The sequence below is a fragment of the Thalassophryne amazonica genome, chromosome 4 (assembly GCF_902500255.1).
Source record: "Thalassophryne amazonica chromosome 4, fThaAma1.1, whole genome shotgun sequence".
NCBI classification, from domain to species: domain Eukaryota; kingdom Metazoa; phylum Chordata; class Actinopteri; order Batrachoidiformes; family Batrachoididae; genus Thalassophryne; species Thalassophryne amazonica.
In genome coordinates, this window is record NC_047106.1 from 13,747,694 (window position 1) to 13,760,701 (window position 13,008).

A 13,008-nucleotide genomic window follows, 5' to 3' on the forward strand; every position below is an offset into this window, starting at 1 on the left:
GCTGTCCGCGATGGCGAGCAGCCTGCGCGCACGCGGGCGAAATCAAACACCGGTGTTCTGTCTGTCGATCGCCACGCCCATCACATGAAAGCGCACACAGTGCGGCTCTTTTAATGTCGGCGACTTGAAACGCGCCGACAGCTGCGGGTGAGTCACGCGCACGTCCACCGCGGATCCTCTTCTTTTTTTGGGGGGCAAATGTGGATGAATGGATGATGGGCGGAGATGGTGCACGTGGCGGACCGCTTAGGAGCGGTATTTAAAACGACGTGCACGCGTCTCTCTCTCTCTCTCTCCCTCCGTTAATGCGCATGATACTGCGGTTCCACTACTACGGCACGCGCCAACTCACCTTGAGTCGGGCCGCTCGAGCGCCTGTCTGTCGCTCGGGTGTGGGACGTGCGAGGAACCAATCCCCGCCCCCAAAGCGTCTGTCGGCGTCCAATCAGGCGCGAGCGGGGGCCGACCCGGGGCCGCGTTCTCACTCTTGGTTTCACTATGCACTCGTAAAAACGGCTCGGCGTACTACGACCGCGGCGGTGCAGGTGCTCTGTCTCTGCGGGAGAGGATGCGGATGGAAGGACGGGGGAGGGAAGGGATGAAGGGAAAGAAAACAGGACATGAAAAAGGGGCATTTCCTGCCAGACCGTGAGGTGCAAGGTCGAATATGACAGATTGGTCGAACGGGGCACTTTGTGTGGCGAGAGCAGGTCGGCAATAGTACTATGATTTGGTATGTGGCCACTCTGATAGCAAGTGTATTCAGCACCAGAGGAACCGCCGCTCAAGGTGAGTTGAAGTGCAATAATCTACGCTGCGTCCGCGCGCGCGCTGGTTGCGCTGCTCCTCTCTCTTTCCCAACACCAGAGCCATTTATTTATTTATTTATTCATGTGTGCATTCTGACAAATGGCTGCATGTCTCGTATATCACGTGAAAGTTGAGCTTGGAAATGGATGGTATGGATTCTGAACGTGCACTGGCGGTCAATCTGCGATCGATGATGTTGCTGCTGTCGGGTTTGCACGGTGCTAATTGTGTCAAAAATAAAAAAAAAATAAAAAAAGAGAAAAGTGTGCATGCAGTCTGATGTCAGTTCTCCAGAGAGGGGTGTGACCGTCTCCAGCTCTCAAGATGGAAAAGTAACTAAATAATGCATCACGTGTCAGGTAAAATGTCCTTCTGTTTGATGGAGTCCGCTGCTGCTGTTTGCATTCTGCTCATTTAAACGTTTTTCACGGCAAACGCGTCCGCGTGGCGCTTCAGTGCGCGCACACGCAGCGGGGCTCATTCACAACGTGCATTTTAAACAGTCATTCCAACGCGCAGCACGCGTAACATCCATTTTGCTCATTTTTTTCTGATGAGTCTGGATTGACACGTTCTCACTTAACCTTGCTGTGCCGCTCGTGGCCAGATGAGGGCGACGTGCGCCAGCTTGATCCTCATGACCCCCACATACCCAGTTCAAACTGGTCTGTTCACAAGGCTAGCTGCTAGCTTCTGTGAAAAAACCCTTCTCTCCTAAATTATAATAATAATAACACAAATGCACACCGCAGTACCCTTTTTCCCATTAAAAAAGAGTGTTTTCTCAAAATGATCATCAATTTTATTTATATAGTGCCAAATCACAACAAACAGTTGACCCAAGGCGCGTTATATTGTAAGACAAGGCCATACAATAATTACGTAAAAACCCCAACGGTCAAAACGACCCCCTGTGAGCAAGCACTTGGCGACAGTGGGAAGGAAAAACTCCCTTTTAACAGGAAGAAACTTCCAGCAGAACTAGGCTCAGGGAGGGGCAGTCTTTTGCTGGGACTGGTTGGGGCTGAGGGAGAGAACCAAGAAAAAGACATGCTGTGGAGGGGAGCAGAGATCAATCACTAATGATTAAATGCGGAGTGGTGCATACAGAGCAAAAAGAGAAAGCAGTCTACATCTATAGCAGCATAACCAACGGATGGTTCAGGGTCACCTGATCCAGCCCTAACTATAAGCTTTAGCAAAAAGGAAAGTTTTAAGCCTAATCTTAAAAGTAGAGAGGGTGTCTATCTCCCTGATCCGAATTGGGAGCTGGTTCCACAGGAGAGGAGCCTGAAAGCTGATGGCTCTGCCTCCCATTCTACTCTTACAAACCCTAGGAACTACAAGTAAGCCTGCAGTCTGAGAGCGAAGCGCTCTATTGGGGTGATATGGTACTATGAGGTCCCTAAGATAAGATGGGACCTGATTATTCAAAACCTTATAAGTAAGAAGAAGAATTTTAAATTCTATTCTAGAATTAACAGGAAGCCAATGAAGAGAGGCCAATATGGGTGAGATATGCTCTCTCCTTCTAGTCCCCGTCAGTACTCTAGCTGCAGCATTTTGAATTAACTGAAGGCTTTTTAGGGAACTTTTAGGACAACCTGATAATAATGAATTACAATAGTCCAGCCTAGAGGAAATAAATGCATGAATTAGTTTTTCAGCATCACTCTGAGACAAGACCTTTCTGATTTTAGAGATATTGCGTAAATGCAAAAAAGCAGTCCTACATATTTGTTTAATATGCGCTTTGAATGACATATCCTGATCAAAAATGACTCCAAGATTTCTCACAGTATTACTAGAGGTCAGGGTAATGCCATCCAGAGTAAGGATCTGGTTAGACACCATGTTTCTAAGATTTGTGGGGCCAAGTACAATAACTTCAGTTTTATCTGAGTTTAAAAGCAGGAAATTAGAGGTCATCCATGTCTTTATGTCTGTAAGACAATCCTGCAGTTTAGCTAATTGGTGTGTGTCCTCTGGCTTCATGGATAGATAAAGCTGGGTATCATCTGCGTAACAATGAAAATTTAAGCAATACCGTCTAATAATACTACCTAAGGGAAGCATGTATAAAGTGAATAAAATTGGTCCTAGCACAGAACCTTGTGGAACTCCATAATTAACTTTAGTCTGTGAAGAAGATTCCCCATTTACATGAACAAATTGTAATCTATTAGACAAATATGATTCAAACCACCGCTGTTGGGAAAGTGTAGGTACACGGACCCACAACAGGGGGCGCAAATGAACGGACAATGGATGAGGTCAAATAACAACACTTTACTGTTGTGAATGGGCACAACAAATACAATCAGATTACAACAATAGACAAAAGCCAAATCACAAAAGGTGTCGTGTGGGCAGGCTCGAAGATAGGAGACGTCTGTCCAAAGCAGAACCGGAACCACACGATTTCCTCCGCCACCAGACCCCGGGAATACTGGAGCCGCCAAGTCCCGGACTCCCAGGTGGCCACTGCCTTCGTGTGTCGGACCTGGTACTGCTGGCGAGGAACAAAAGAAAAATTAAATGTGGGTGCGTCTGCACCCAGGAATCCGCACGGCAGGAAAACTACCTCCACCACTCGTTGGAAAAGGAGTCAGCTAAACAACTCACAAAAGTCACAAAAGATCACTGTTAACCAGTCAGCTGTGCACGTTACCTTCCAGGTAGAACGATATCTCGGCGAAGAGGTGGAGGCGTCGTCCTGCTGATATTCCCCTGCTGATCAGATGATGGGTAACAGCTGTTGCAGGTGATGCGTGACAGCTGTCACCCTGGCTGCTCCTGTGAGGCGACTGCGCCCTCTCGTGCCTGAAGCCCGCACTTCAGGCAGGGCGCCCTCTGGTGGTGGGCCAGCAGTACCTCCTCTTCTGGCGGCCCACACAACAGGACCCCCCCCTCAACGGGCGCCTCCTGGCGCCCGACCAGGCTTGTCCGGGTGGCGGCGGTAGAAGTCGGCCAGGAGGGCCGGGTCCAGGATGAAGCTCCTCTTCACCCAGGAGCGTTCTTCGGGGCCGTACCCCTCCCAGTCCACCAAATACTGGAAGCCCCGGCCCATCCTACGGACATCCAAAAGCCGGCGTACAGTCCAAGCCGGCTCGCCATCGATGATCCGGGCAGGAGGCGGATCTTAAATGGGCCGATGTAACGGTCCTGTAGCTTGGGGGAGTCCACCTTGAGGGGAATGTCCTTTGTGGATAACCACACCTCCTGCCCTGGCCGATACGCAGGGGCCGGGGCCCGCCGACGGTCTGCATGGGCTTTTGCCCTCGTCCGGGCCTTTAGCAAAGCAGAACGGGCGGCACGCCACACCCGACGGCACTTCCGTAGGTGGGCCTGGACCGAGGGCGCACCGACCTCTCCCTCAACCACCGGAAACAACGGGGGCTGATACCCCAGACATACCTCAAAAGGGGAGAGGCCGGTGGCTGAAGACACCTGGCTGTTATGAGCATACTCGATCCAGGCCAAATGGGTACTCCAGGCCGCCGGGTGCACGGCAGTCACGCAGCGCAAAGCCTGTTCCACCTCCTGGTTTACCCGTTCTGCTTGCCCGTTGGTCTGAGGGTGGTACCCAGACGAGAGACTCGCCGTGGCCCCCAGTTCCCGGCAGAAGCTCCTCCAGACTTGCGAGGAGAACTGGGGACCGCGATCGGAGACGATGTCTGTTGGAATCCCATGCAGCCGGACGACGTGGTGGACCAGGAGGTCCGCTGTCTCCTGGGCTGTTGGGAGCTTCGGGAGGGCCACGAAGTGGGCCGCCTTGGAGAACCGGTCCACTATCGTGAGGATGGTGGTGTTGCCCTGGGACGGCGGGAGGCCCGTGACAAAATCCAGGCCGATGTGGGACCAGGGGCGATGAGGCACAGGCAGCGGCTGGAGTAGGCCTGGTGCCCTGCGATGGTCAGCCTTGCCCCTGGCGCAGGTGGTGCAGGCCTGGATATAATCCCGGACGTCGGCCTCTAGGGACGCCCACCAGAAGCGCTGCCGGACAACTGCCACGGTTCTTCGCACCCCTGGATGACAGGAGAGCTTGGAGCCGTGACAGAAGTCCAGGACTGCAGCCCTAGCTTCTGGTGGGACGTATAGTTTGTTCTTCGGCCCAGTTCCGGGGTCCGGGCTTCGTGCCAGGGCCTCCCGGACGGTTCTCTCTACGTCCCAGGTGAGGGTGGCCACGATAGTGGACTCCGGGATGATGGGTTCCGGTGGATCCGACAACTCCGCTTTGACTTCATCTTCATGTACCCGGGACAAGGCATCCGATCTCTGGTTCTTGGTCCCGGGACGGTAGGTGATCCGGAAGTCAAAACGGCTGAAGAACAGTGACCAGCGGGCTTGCCTGGGGTTCAGCCGCTTGGCGGTCCTGATATACTCCAGGTTCCGGTGGTCAGTGAAAACCGTGAATGGCACGGACGTTCCCTCCAACAGATGTCTCCACTCTTCAAGAGCCTCTTTCACCGCAAGGAGTTCTCGATTGCCGACGTCATAGTTCCGTTCGGCCGGGGTCAACCTGCGGGAAAAATAGGCACACGGGTGAAGGACCTTTATCGGTCTTCCCGCTCTGGGAAAGCACAGCTCCTATCCCTGAGTCCGAGGCGTCCACTTCAACCACTAACTGGCGACTAGGATCGGGCTGCACCAGAACGGGTGCAGACGAGAAGCGCCGTTTCAACTCCTTGAACGTGGCATCGCAACAATCCGACCAGGTGAAGGGGACTTTTGGTGAGGTCAGGGCTGTCAGGGGGCTAACTACCTGACTGTAGCCCTTAATGAACCTCCTGTAGAAATTTGCAAAGCCGAGGAACTGTTGCAGCTTCCTACGGCTAGTGGGTTGGGGCCAGTCTCTCACCGCCGCAACCTTGGCCGGATCAGGAGCGACGGAGTTGGGGGAGATGATAAACCCCAGGAAGGACAAAGATGTGCGGTGAAACTCACACTTCTCGCCCTTCACAAACAGCCGGTTCTCCAACAACCGCTGCAGGACCTGACATACATGCCGGACATGAGTCTCAGGATCCGGAGAAAAGATGAGTATATCGTCTAGATATACGAAGACGAATCGGTGCAGGAAATCCCGCAAGACATCATTAACTAATGCTTGGAACGTCGCGGGGGCGTTTGTGAGGCCGAACGGCATGACCAGGTACTCAAAGTGACCTAAGGGGGTGTTAAATGCCGTCTTCCACTCGTCTCCCTTCCGGATCCGAACCAGGTGATACGCATTTCTAAGATCTAGCTTAGTGAATATTTGGGCTCCATGCAGGGGCGTGAACACTGAATCCAACAGGGGCAACGGGTATCGATTACGAACCGTGATTTCGTTCAGTCCCCTATAATCAATGCATGGACGAAGTCCGCCGTCTTTTTTACCCACAAAAAGAAACCTGCACCCATCGGGGAGGTGGAATTCCGGATCAACCCGGCGGCTAAAGAGTCCCGGATGTAGGTCTCCATTGATTCGCGCTCAGGTCGTGAGAGGTTGTACAGCCTGCTGGACGGGAACTCAACGCCTAGAACCAAATCAATGGCACAATTGTACGGACGGTGGGGGGGAAGGGTGAGCGCCAGATCCTTACTGAACACATCTACAAGGTCGTGGTACTCCACCGGCACCAGCCCTAGATTGGGTGGGACTCTGACCTTCTCCTTAGCCTGGGAACCGGGAGGAACCGAGGAACCTAAACATACCCGATGGCAGGTCTCGCTCCACTGAACCACTACCCCGGACGGCCAATCGATCCGGGGATTGTGTTTTAACATCCAGGGGAACCCTAGAATCACGCGGGAGGTAGCAGGAGCCACAAAAAACTCGATCTCCTCCCGGTGATTTCCTGACACCACCAGAGTTACTGGTGGTGTCTTATGTGTGATTAGAGGGAGTAGAGAGCCATCTAGTGCCCGCACCTGCACAGGCGAGGTAAGCGCCACTAGAGGGAGCCCTACCTCCCTGGCCCATCTGCTGTCTAACAGATTCCCTTCAGAGCCCGTGTCCACCAGTGCTGGGGCCTTCAGGGTTAAATCCTCAAAGGATTGTCACTGGGAGTCGTGTGGCAATATGGGTATGTCCCATGTGAATGTTTTGGCCCACCCCTAACCCAGTGTCTAGGGGCGGGCGTTGGTGTTTTAACCGCTCGGGGCAGTCCCTCACTTGATGCTCTATTGAGCCACAAACAAAACACGCTCCGCGGACCAGCCTCTTCTGTCTATCTGGTGCCCTAAATGTGGCCCTGCTCGTGTCCATAGCTTCGTCAGCAGGGGGAGCTGTCACCACACGGAGCGTAGAGGCCTTGGAGCGTGGGGAGGGCCGAACTCGGTAGGAACCGGAAGGGAGAGGGACGGCACGTGCCCGGCCACGCCCTTCGTCTCGTTCCCGACGGCGTTCTTCTAACCGATTGTCTAATCGTATAACGAGATCAATAAGCCCGTCTAAATCCCGCGGTTCGTCCTTGGCCACCAGGTGCTCCTTCAGAACTAACGACAGTCCGTTTACGAAGGCGGCGCGGAGGGCAGTGCTATTCCAGCCGGACCTCGCAGCCGCGATGCGGAAGTCGACTGCATAAGCAGCTGCGCTCCGGCGCCCCTGTCTCATTGACAGCAGCACGGTTGAAGCGGTCTCTCCTCTATTTGGGTGATCGAACACAGTTCTGAACTCCCTCACAAACCCATCATATATCAGAAGGAGCCACGAATTTTGCTCCCAGAGCGCTGTAGCCCAAGCGCGTGCCTTGCCGCGAAGCAGATTAATCACATAAGCTATCTTACTAGCGTCAGTCGCATACATAACGGGACGTTGTGCGAAGACGAGCGAACACTGCATAAGAAAGTCCGCGCATGTCTCCACACTACCCCCGTACGGCTCTGGAGGGCTTATGTATGCTTCAGGGGAAGGTGGGAGGGGTCGTTGAACGACCTGTGGAACGTCACTGTTGCGCACAGGATCGACAGGAGGGGGAGCCGCAGCAGCACCCTGAGGACGCGCTTCCACCTGAGCGGCGAGAGCCTCCACCCTGCGGTTAAGGAGGACGTTCTGCTCGGTCATCAGATCCAGCCGAGCCCTTAAAACGGTGAGGATTCGCTGCAACTCACCGATCATTCCTCCTGCAGACGCCTGTGCGCCCTGCTCTTCCATTGGCCGTTCAACAGCCGGTTGACGCCCCTCGGGGTCCATGACGTTGGCCGAGATATCCTGTTGGGAAAGTGTAGGTACACGGACCCACAACAGGGGGCGCAAATGAACGGACAATGGATGAGGTCAAATAACAACACTTTACTGTTGTGAATGGGCACAACAAATACAATCAGATTACAACAATTGACAAAAGCCAAATCACAAAAGGTGTCGTGTGGGCAGGCTCGAAGATAGGAGACGTCTGTCCAAAGCAGAACCGGAACCACACGATTTCCTCCGCCACCAGACCCCGGGAATACTGGAGCCGCCAAGTCCCGAACTCCCAGGTGGCCACTGCCTTCGCGTGTCGGACCTGGTACTGCTGGCGAGGAACAAAAGAACAATAAAATGTGGGTGCGCCTGCACCCAGGAATCCGCACGGCAGGAAAACTACCTCCACCACTCGTTGGAAAAGGAGTCAGCTAAACAACTCACAAAAGTCACAAAAGATCACTGTTAACCAGTCAGCTGAGCACGTTACCTTCCAGGTAGAACGATATCTCGGCGAAGAGGTGGAGGCGTCGTCCTGCTGATATTCCCCCTGCTGATCAGATGATGGGTAACAGCTGTTGCAGGTGATGCGTGACAGCTGTCACCCTGGCTGCTCCTGTGAGGCGACTGCGCCCTCTCGTGCCTGAAGCCCGCACTTCAGGCAGGGCGCCCTCTGGTGGTGGGCCAGCAGTACCTCCTCTTCTGGCGGCCCACACAACAACCGCAGTGCCTTTAATACCTATGGCATGCTCTAATCTCTGTAATAAAATTTTATGGTCAACAGTATCAAAAGCAGCACTGAGGTCTAACAGAACAAGCACAGAGATGAGTCCACTGTCCGAGGCCATAAGAAGATCATTTGTAACCTTCACTAATGCTGTTTCTGTACTATGATGAATTCTAAAACCTGACTGAAACTCTTCAAATAGACCATTCCTCTGCAGATGATCAGTTAGCTGTTTTACAACTACCCTTTCAAGAATTTTTGAGAGAAAAGGAAGGTTGGAGATTGGCCTATAATTAGCTAAGATAGCTGGGTCAAGTGATGGCTTTTTAAGTAATGGTTTAATTACTGCCACCTTAAAAGCCTGTGGTACATAGCCAACTAACAAAGATAGATTGATTATATTTAAGATCGAAGCATTAAATAATGGTAGGGCTTCCTTGAGCAGCCTGGTAGGAATGGGGTCTAATAAACATGTTGATGGTTTGGATGAAGTAACTAATGAAAATAACTCAGACAGAACAATCGAAGAGAAAGAGTCTAACCAAATACTGGCATCACTGAAAGCAGCCAAAGATAACGATTCATCTTTGGGATGGTTATGAGTAATTTTTTCTCTAATAGTTAAAATTTTGTTAGCAAAGAAAGTCATGAAGTCAAGTATAAGTATAAGGAGAAAAAGGCTGGTGAAAAAGAATTGAGATAGGGAGATGACAAATGTAGACAAGGAGTACAAGGAGATGCAGGGTATTATACAACAAAATGTGACAAAGTCTAAAACCAGGGAAATGGCATATAGTGAACTTTACATGAACACTAAAGAAGGCGAAAAGGACTTGTACTGTTTGGCTGAACAGAAGTACCAAGGTCGAAAGGTTATGCAGCAGATTAGGATGATACAGGATCCAGATGGTAATATGCTGAGAAGTGAGGAGAGTGTGTTGAGAAGGTGGAAGGAATATGCTGATGAGCTGATGAATGAAGAAAATGAGAGGAGGGAGAGCTGGATCATGTGGGGTGAGTAAGTCCAGAAGTGCAAGGGATTAGTCAGGATGAAGTGAGAACAAATATGAAGAGTGGAAAGGCAGATGGTCCATTGAAGGCATGGACATGTTTAAGAGAGATGGCACTGGGGATTTTAAACAGATTGTTTCATAAAATCTTAAAAAGCAAGAACATGCCTGGGGACTGGAGAAGAAGTGTGCTGGTCCTGATTTTTAAGGACAAGGATGATGTGCAGAGCCAGTAAATACAGAGGCGCAAAGTTGATCAGCCACAACATGAAATTTCAGGAAAGAGTAATAAAAGTTAGGATTAGAAAATATGTGAAGATCTGAGAGTAGCAATATGGCTTGTTGCCAGGAAAGAGCACTACAGATGCAATGTTTGCTCTGAGTGTTGATGGAGAAGTATAGAGAAGGCCAGAAGGAGTTATGTATTTGCTGATTTTAGACAAAGCTTCAGACAGGGTGCCAAGATAAGAATTGTGGTATTGTATCAGGAAGTCTGGAGTGGCAGAGAAGTATTCATGATAGGTCTGCAGCTATCGATTATTTTAATAATCGCGTATTCTATCGATTATTCTGGCGATTAATCAAGTAATCCGATAAAAAGTACTTTTGCGTTTTTAAACAACATCAACAGTCCAGGGCTCTCCCTAAGCAATGGCACAATGTCGCTGCGCTATCATGCAGATTGTCAAATTTAGTGTATCCCTTTCTGTTTTCCTGGGTAATTATTTTTTTTTTTCACATCTTTACAAGGTTTGGATCTTTCCTGGTGTCAGGAGCTCAGCCAAAGTCTTGACATTTTACTGAAATGGGATGCGATGCGATGGGATGTGGCTTTCTGTTTTTTCTTTTCCCCAACTTGTAAAATTTAACCATTTTTAATTGTTATTATTCAGCAGATGCATTTCAGCTATAGGTTGAACATTCAAGCCTCACAGTCACTGTTTTTTTTAACTATTATTATTTTTATTTATGTTACAATGTTTGTAAAGCATTGTGTGTTGCCCAAAAAGCAAAAATTAAAAAGCGAAACACTCAGTGCGAGTCTGAACAAAACACAGAAAACTGTTTGTCAGAGACTGTTTGTCAGTGTGGCGCGGGGCGGAGCTGTGACTTGCCCGGTGTGAGGGGAGTGCTGAGCCCCTCACACCGGGCAGAGAGAGACAGCAGCCAGCCACCAAGCAAATAGCCCCTCTCCACGTAGAGCGGAGAGCAGTTAAAAGCAGTGAAACAGTAAAAAAAAACAAAAAACAAACACACTGCTTCGCTTTAAATGTGCAGTAAGGTATTTCAGATGATCAGCGTGGACCGCCTTTTTCCTAAAAGGCTTTATTTTACTCTGTGTGCCACATTGGAAAGCAGTAGCTTTTGTGCTAAATTGATTAGCGTTTACATGGTTTATGGGCATACTCTAGTCTTCTGTTTTTTTTTTTTCTGGGGTTGTTACAGCGCCACACACAGGCCTGGCATGTGTACTACAACGTTAAACGAAACTTCGAGGCACAGAATTTGCGTTGAACATTTTTTGTAATCGAATTATTCAAGTTACTCGACTAATCGTTTCAGCCCTAATTCAAGGGTGGTGCAGGATATGCACAAAGATAGTTTGACAGCGGCAAGATGTGCAGTAGGAATGACAAATGCATTCAAGGTGGAGGTGAAATTTAGGGCTGCAGGTATCAAATATTTTTGGAATCGAGTATTCTATCAATTATTTTATCATTTAATCAAGTAATCAGATGAAAAGTACTTTTGTGTTTTAAACAATATCATTAGTGCTAGGGCTCTCCCTAAGCAATGGCACAATGGTGCTGCACCATTAGGGTTGGGTATCGGGAACCAGTTCTTTTTGAGAATCGTTAAGAAATGTGTGTAGTTGGCGCCTTGCATGGCAGCAGTCTGACATCGGGGTGAATGTGAGGTATTGATGTGTAAAGCGCTTTGTGTCTGATGCACATGGAAAAGCACTATATAAATGCAGTCATTTACCATTTGACAGGAGCCTGAAGAGGTGGAGATACACTCTGGAGAGAAAGGGAATGAAAGTCAGTAGGAGCAACACTGAGTACATGTGTGTGTGAATGAGGTAGAGCACAGTGGAATAGTAAGGTTGTAAGGAGCAGAGGTGGTGAAGGATGATGAGTTTAAAAACTTGTGGTTAAGGTACAAAGTAATTGAGAGTGTAGTAGAGAGGTGAAGAAGAGAATGCAGGCAAGGTGGAGTGGGTGGAGAAAGGTGGTATAAGGGACTTTTGACAAAAGGGTGTCTGCAAGAGTGAAAGGGAAATTTTACAAGATGGTAGTGAGAACAGCTATGGTGTATGGCTTAGAGGTGGTGGTGCTAACAAAATCTGAGGCAGAGTTGGATGTGGCAGAGGTAAGATGCTGCAGTTTTCTTTGAGAGTGATGAGGCTGGACATCATTAGGAAGGAACTTATTACAGGGACAGCACCGGTAGGACTTTTGGCGACAAAAGCAGAAAGGTGAGATTGAGATGTTTGTACATGTGCAGAGGATGGACCCAGAGTATATAGGGAGAAGGATGCTGAGGATGGAGCCACCAGGCAGGAAGAGAAGAGTGGTCCGTGTAACAGTGGAAGATGCAGAAGATAGGGTGAGTCACACATAGTGCCTCCCCCTCCCTACACAGACACGTCTCTCTGCAGCCTCTCGCACACACACAGACAGGGACTGATGTCTCTCTCTGTCTGTGCTTGGCTTGACTCTACCTCACATTGCTCTCTCTCAGTACTCCTTAGATTTTCTTAAATTAGCTTCTGTTTTGGTTTGTATGGCATTTAAAGTTACTTGGTGAACTTGTTTTGTAACATACGCGGTGCATTTGACAAGACAGAGCTGAAAACGGCTCGTGTTGTGTCGGTCACTGCATCCACTCTGGTGGGGGTTTTTTTTTTTAACCGTTTGTTTGCTCGTAGTTTGGCTGGTGATATAAAGTCAGTTGGAAAACTTTGCTCGTACTGAACGAGGTGCTTTTGAGAAGAATACAGTGAACAAGGCTGACATTATTTCCCTGTTTGCCGTTACTGAATGTTTGCATGAATCACCAAGTTCACACAGATCATTAAAAAATAAAGTCTTAGACCAACCTCTCTCTCTCCCTCTCACTCAGTCTCACACACACATGCACGCAGACATACACACGCACAGACACCTTAATCAACATTGTTTAAGTTTGTGTGGATAAAAATGTCAAGAACGTTAAGTAGTAAAAATAAATAAATAATTGAAAAAAAAATCAGTTTGATCATAAAAAATAAAAAAATAAAGTTGTGT

The 13,008-nt window shown here is 49.4% G+C and overlaps 1 protein-coding gene across 3 annotated transcripts in view; it reads left to right on the plus strand.

Annotated features, from left to right (window-relative positions):
* The first annotated feature begins 302 nt into the window (after positions 1 to 302).
* Positions 303 to 13,008, plus strand: part of igsf9ba (immunoglobulin superfamily, member 9Ba) — a 189,937-nt gene continuing 177,231 nt past the window's right edge. The window contains exon 1 of one of the 3 annotated variants that reach the window (XM_034169130.1): positions 303 to 789. In XM_034169130.1, the coding sequence (XP_034025021.1) occupies positions 726 to 789 (64 nt within the window). In that variant the 5' untranslated portion in view covers positions 303 to 725. The remainder of the gene's footprint in view (positions 790 to 13,008) is intronic. The other 2 variants (XM_034169128.1, XM_034169129.1) reach the window with 2 other exon arrangements.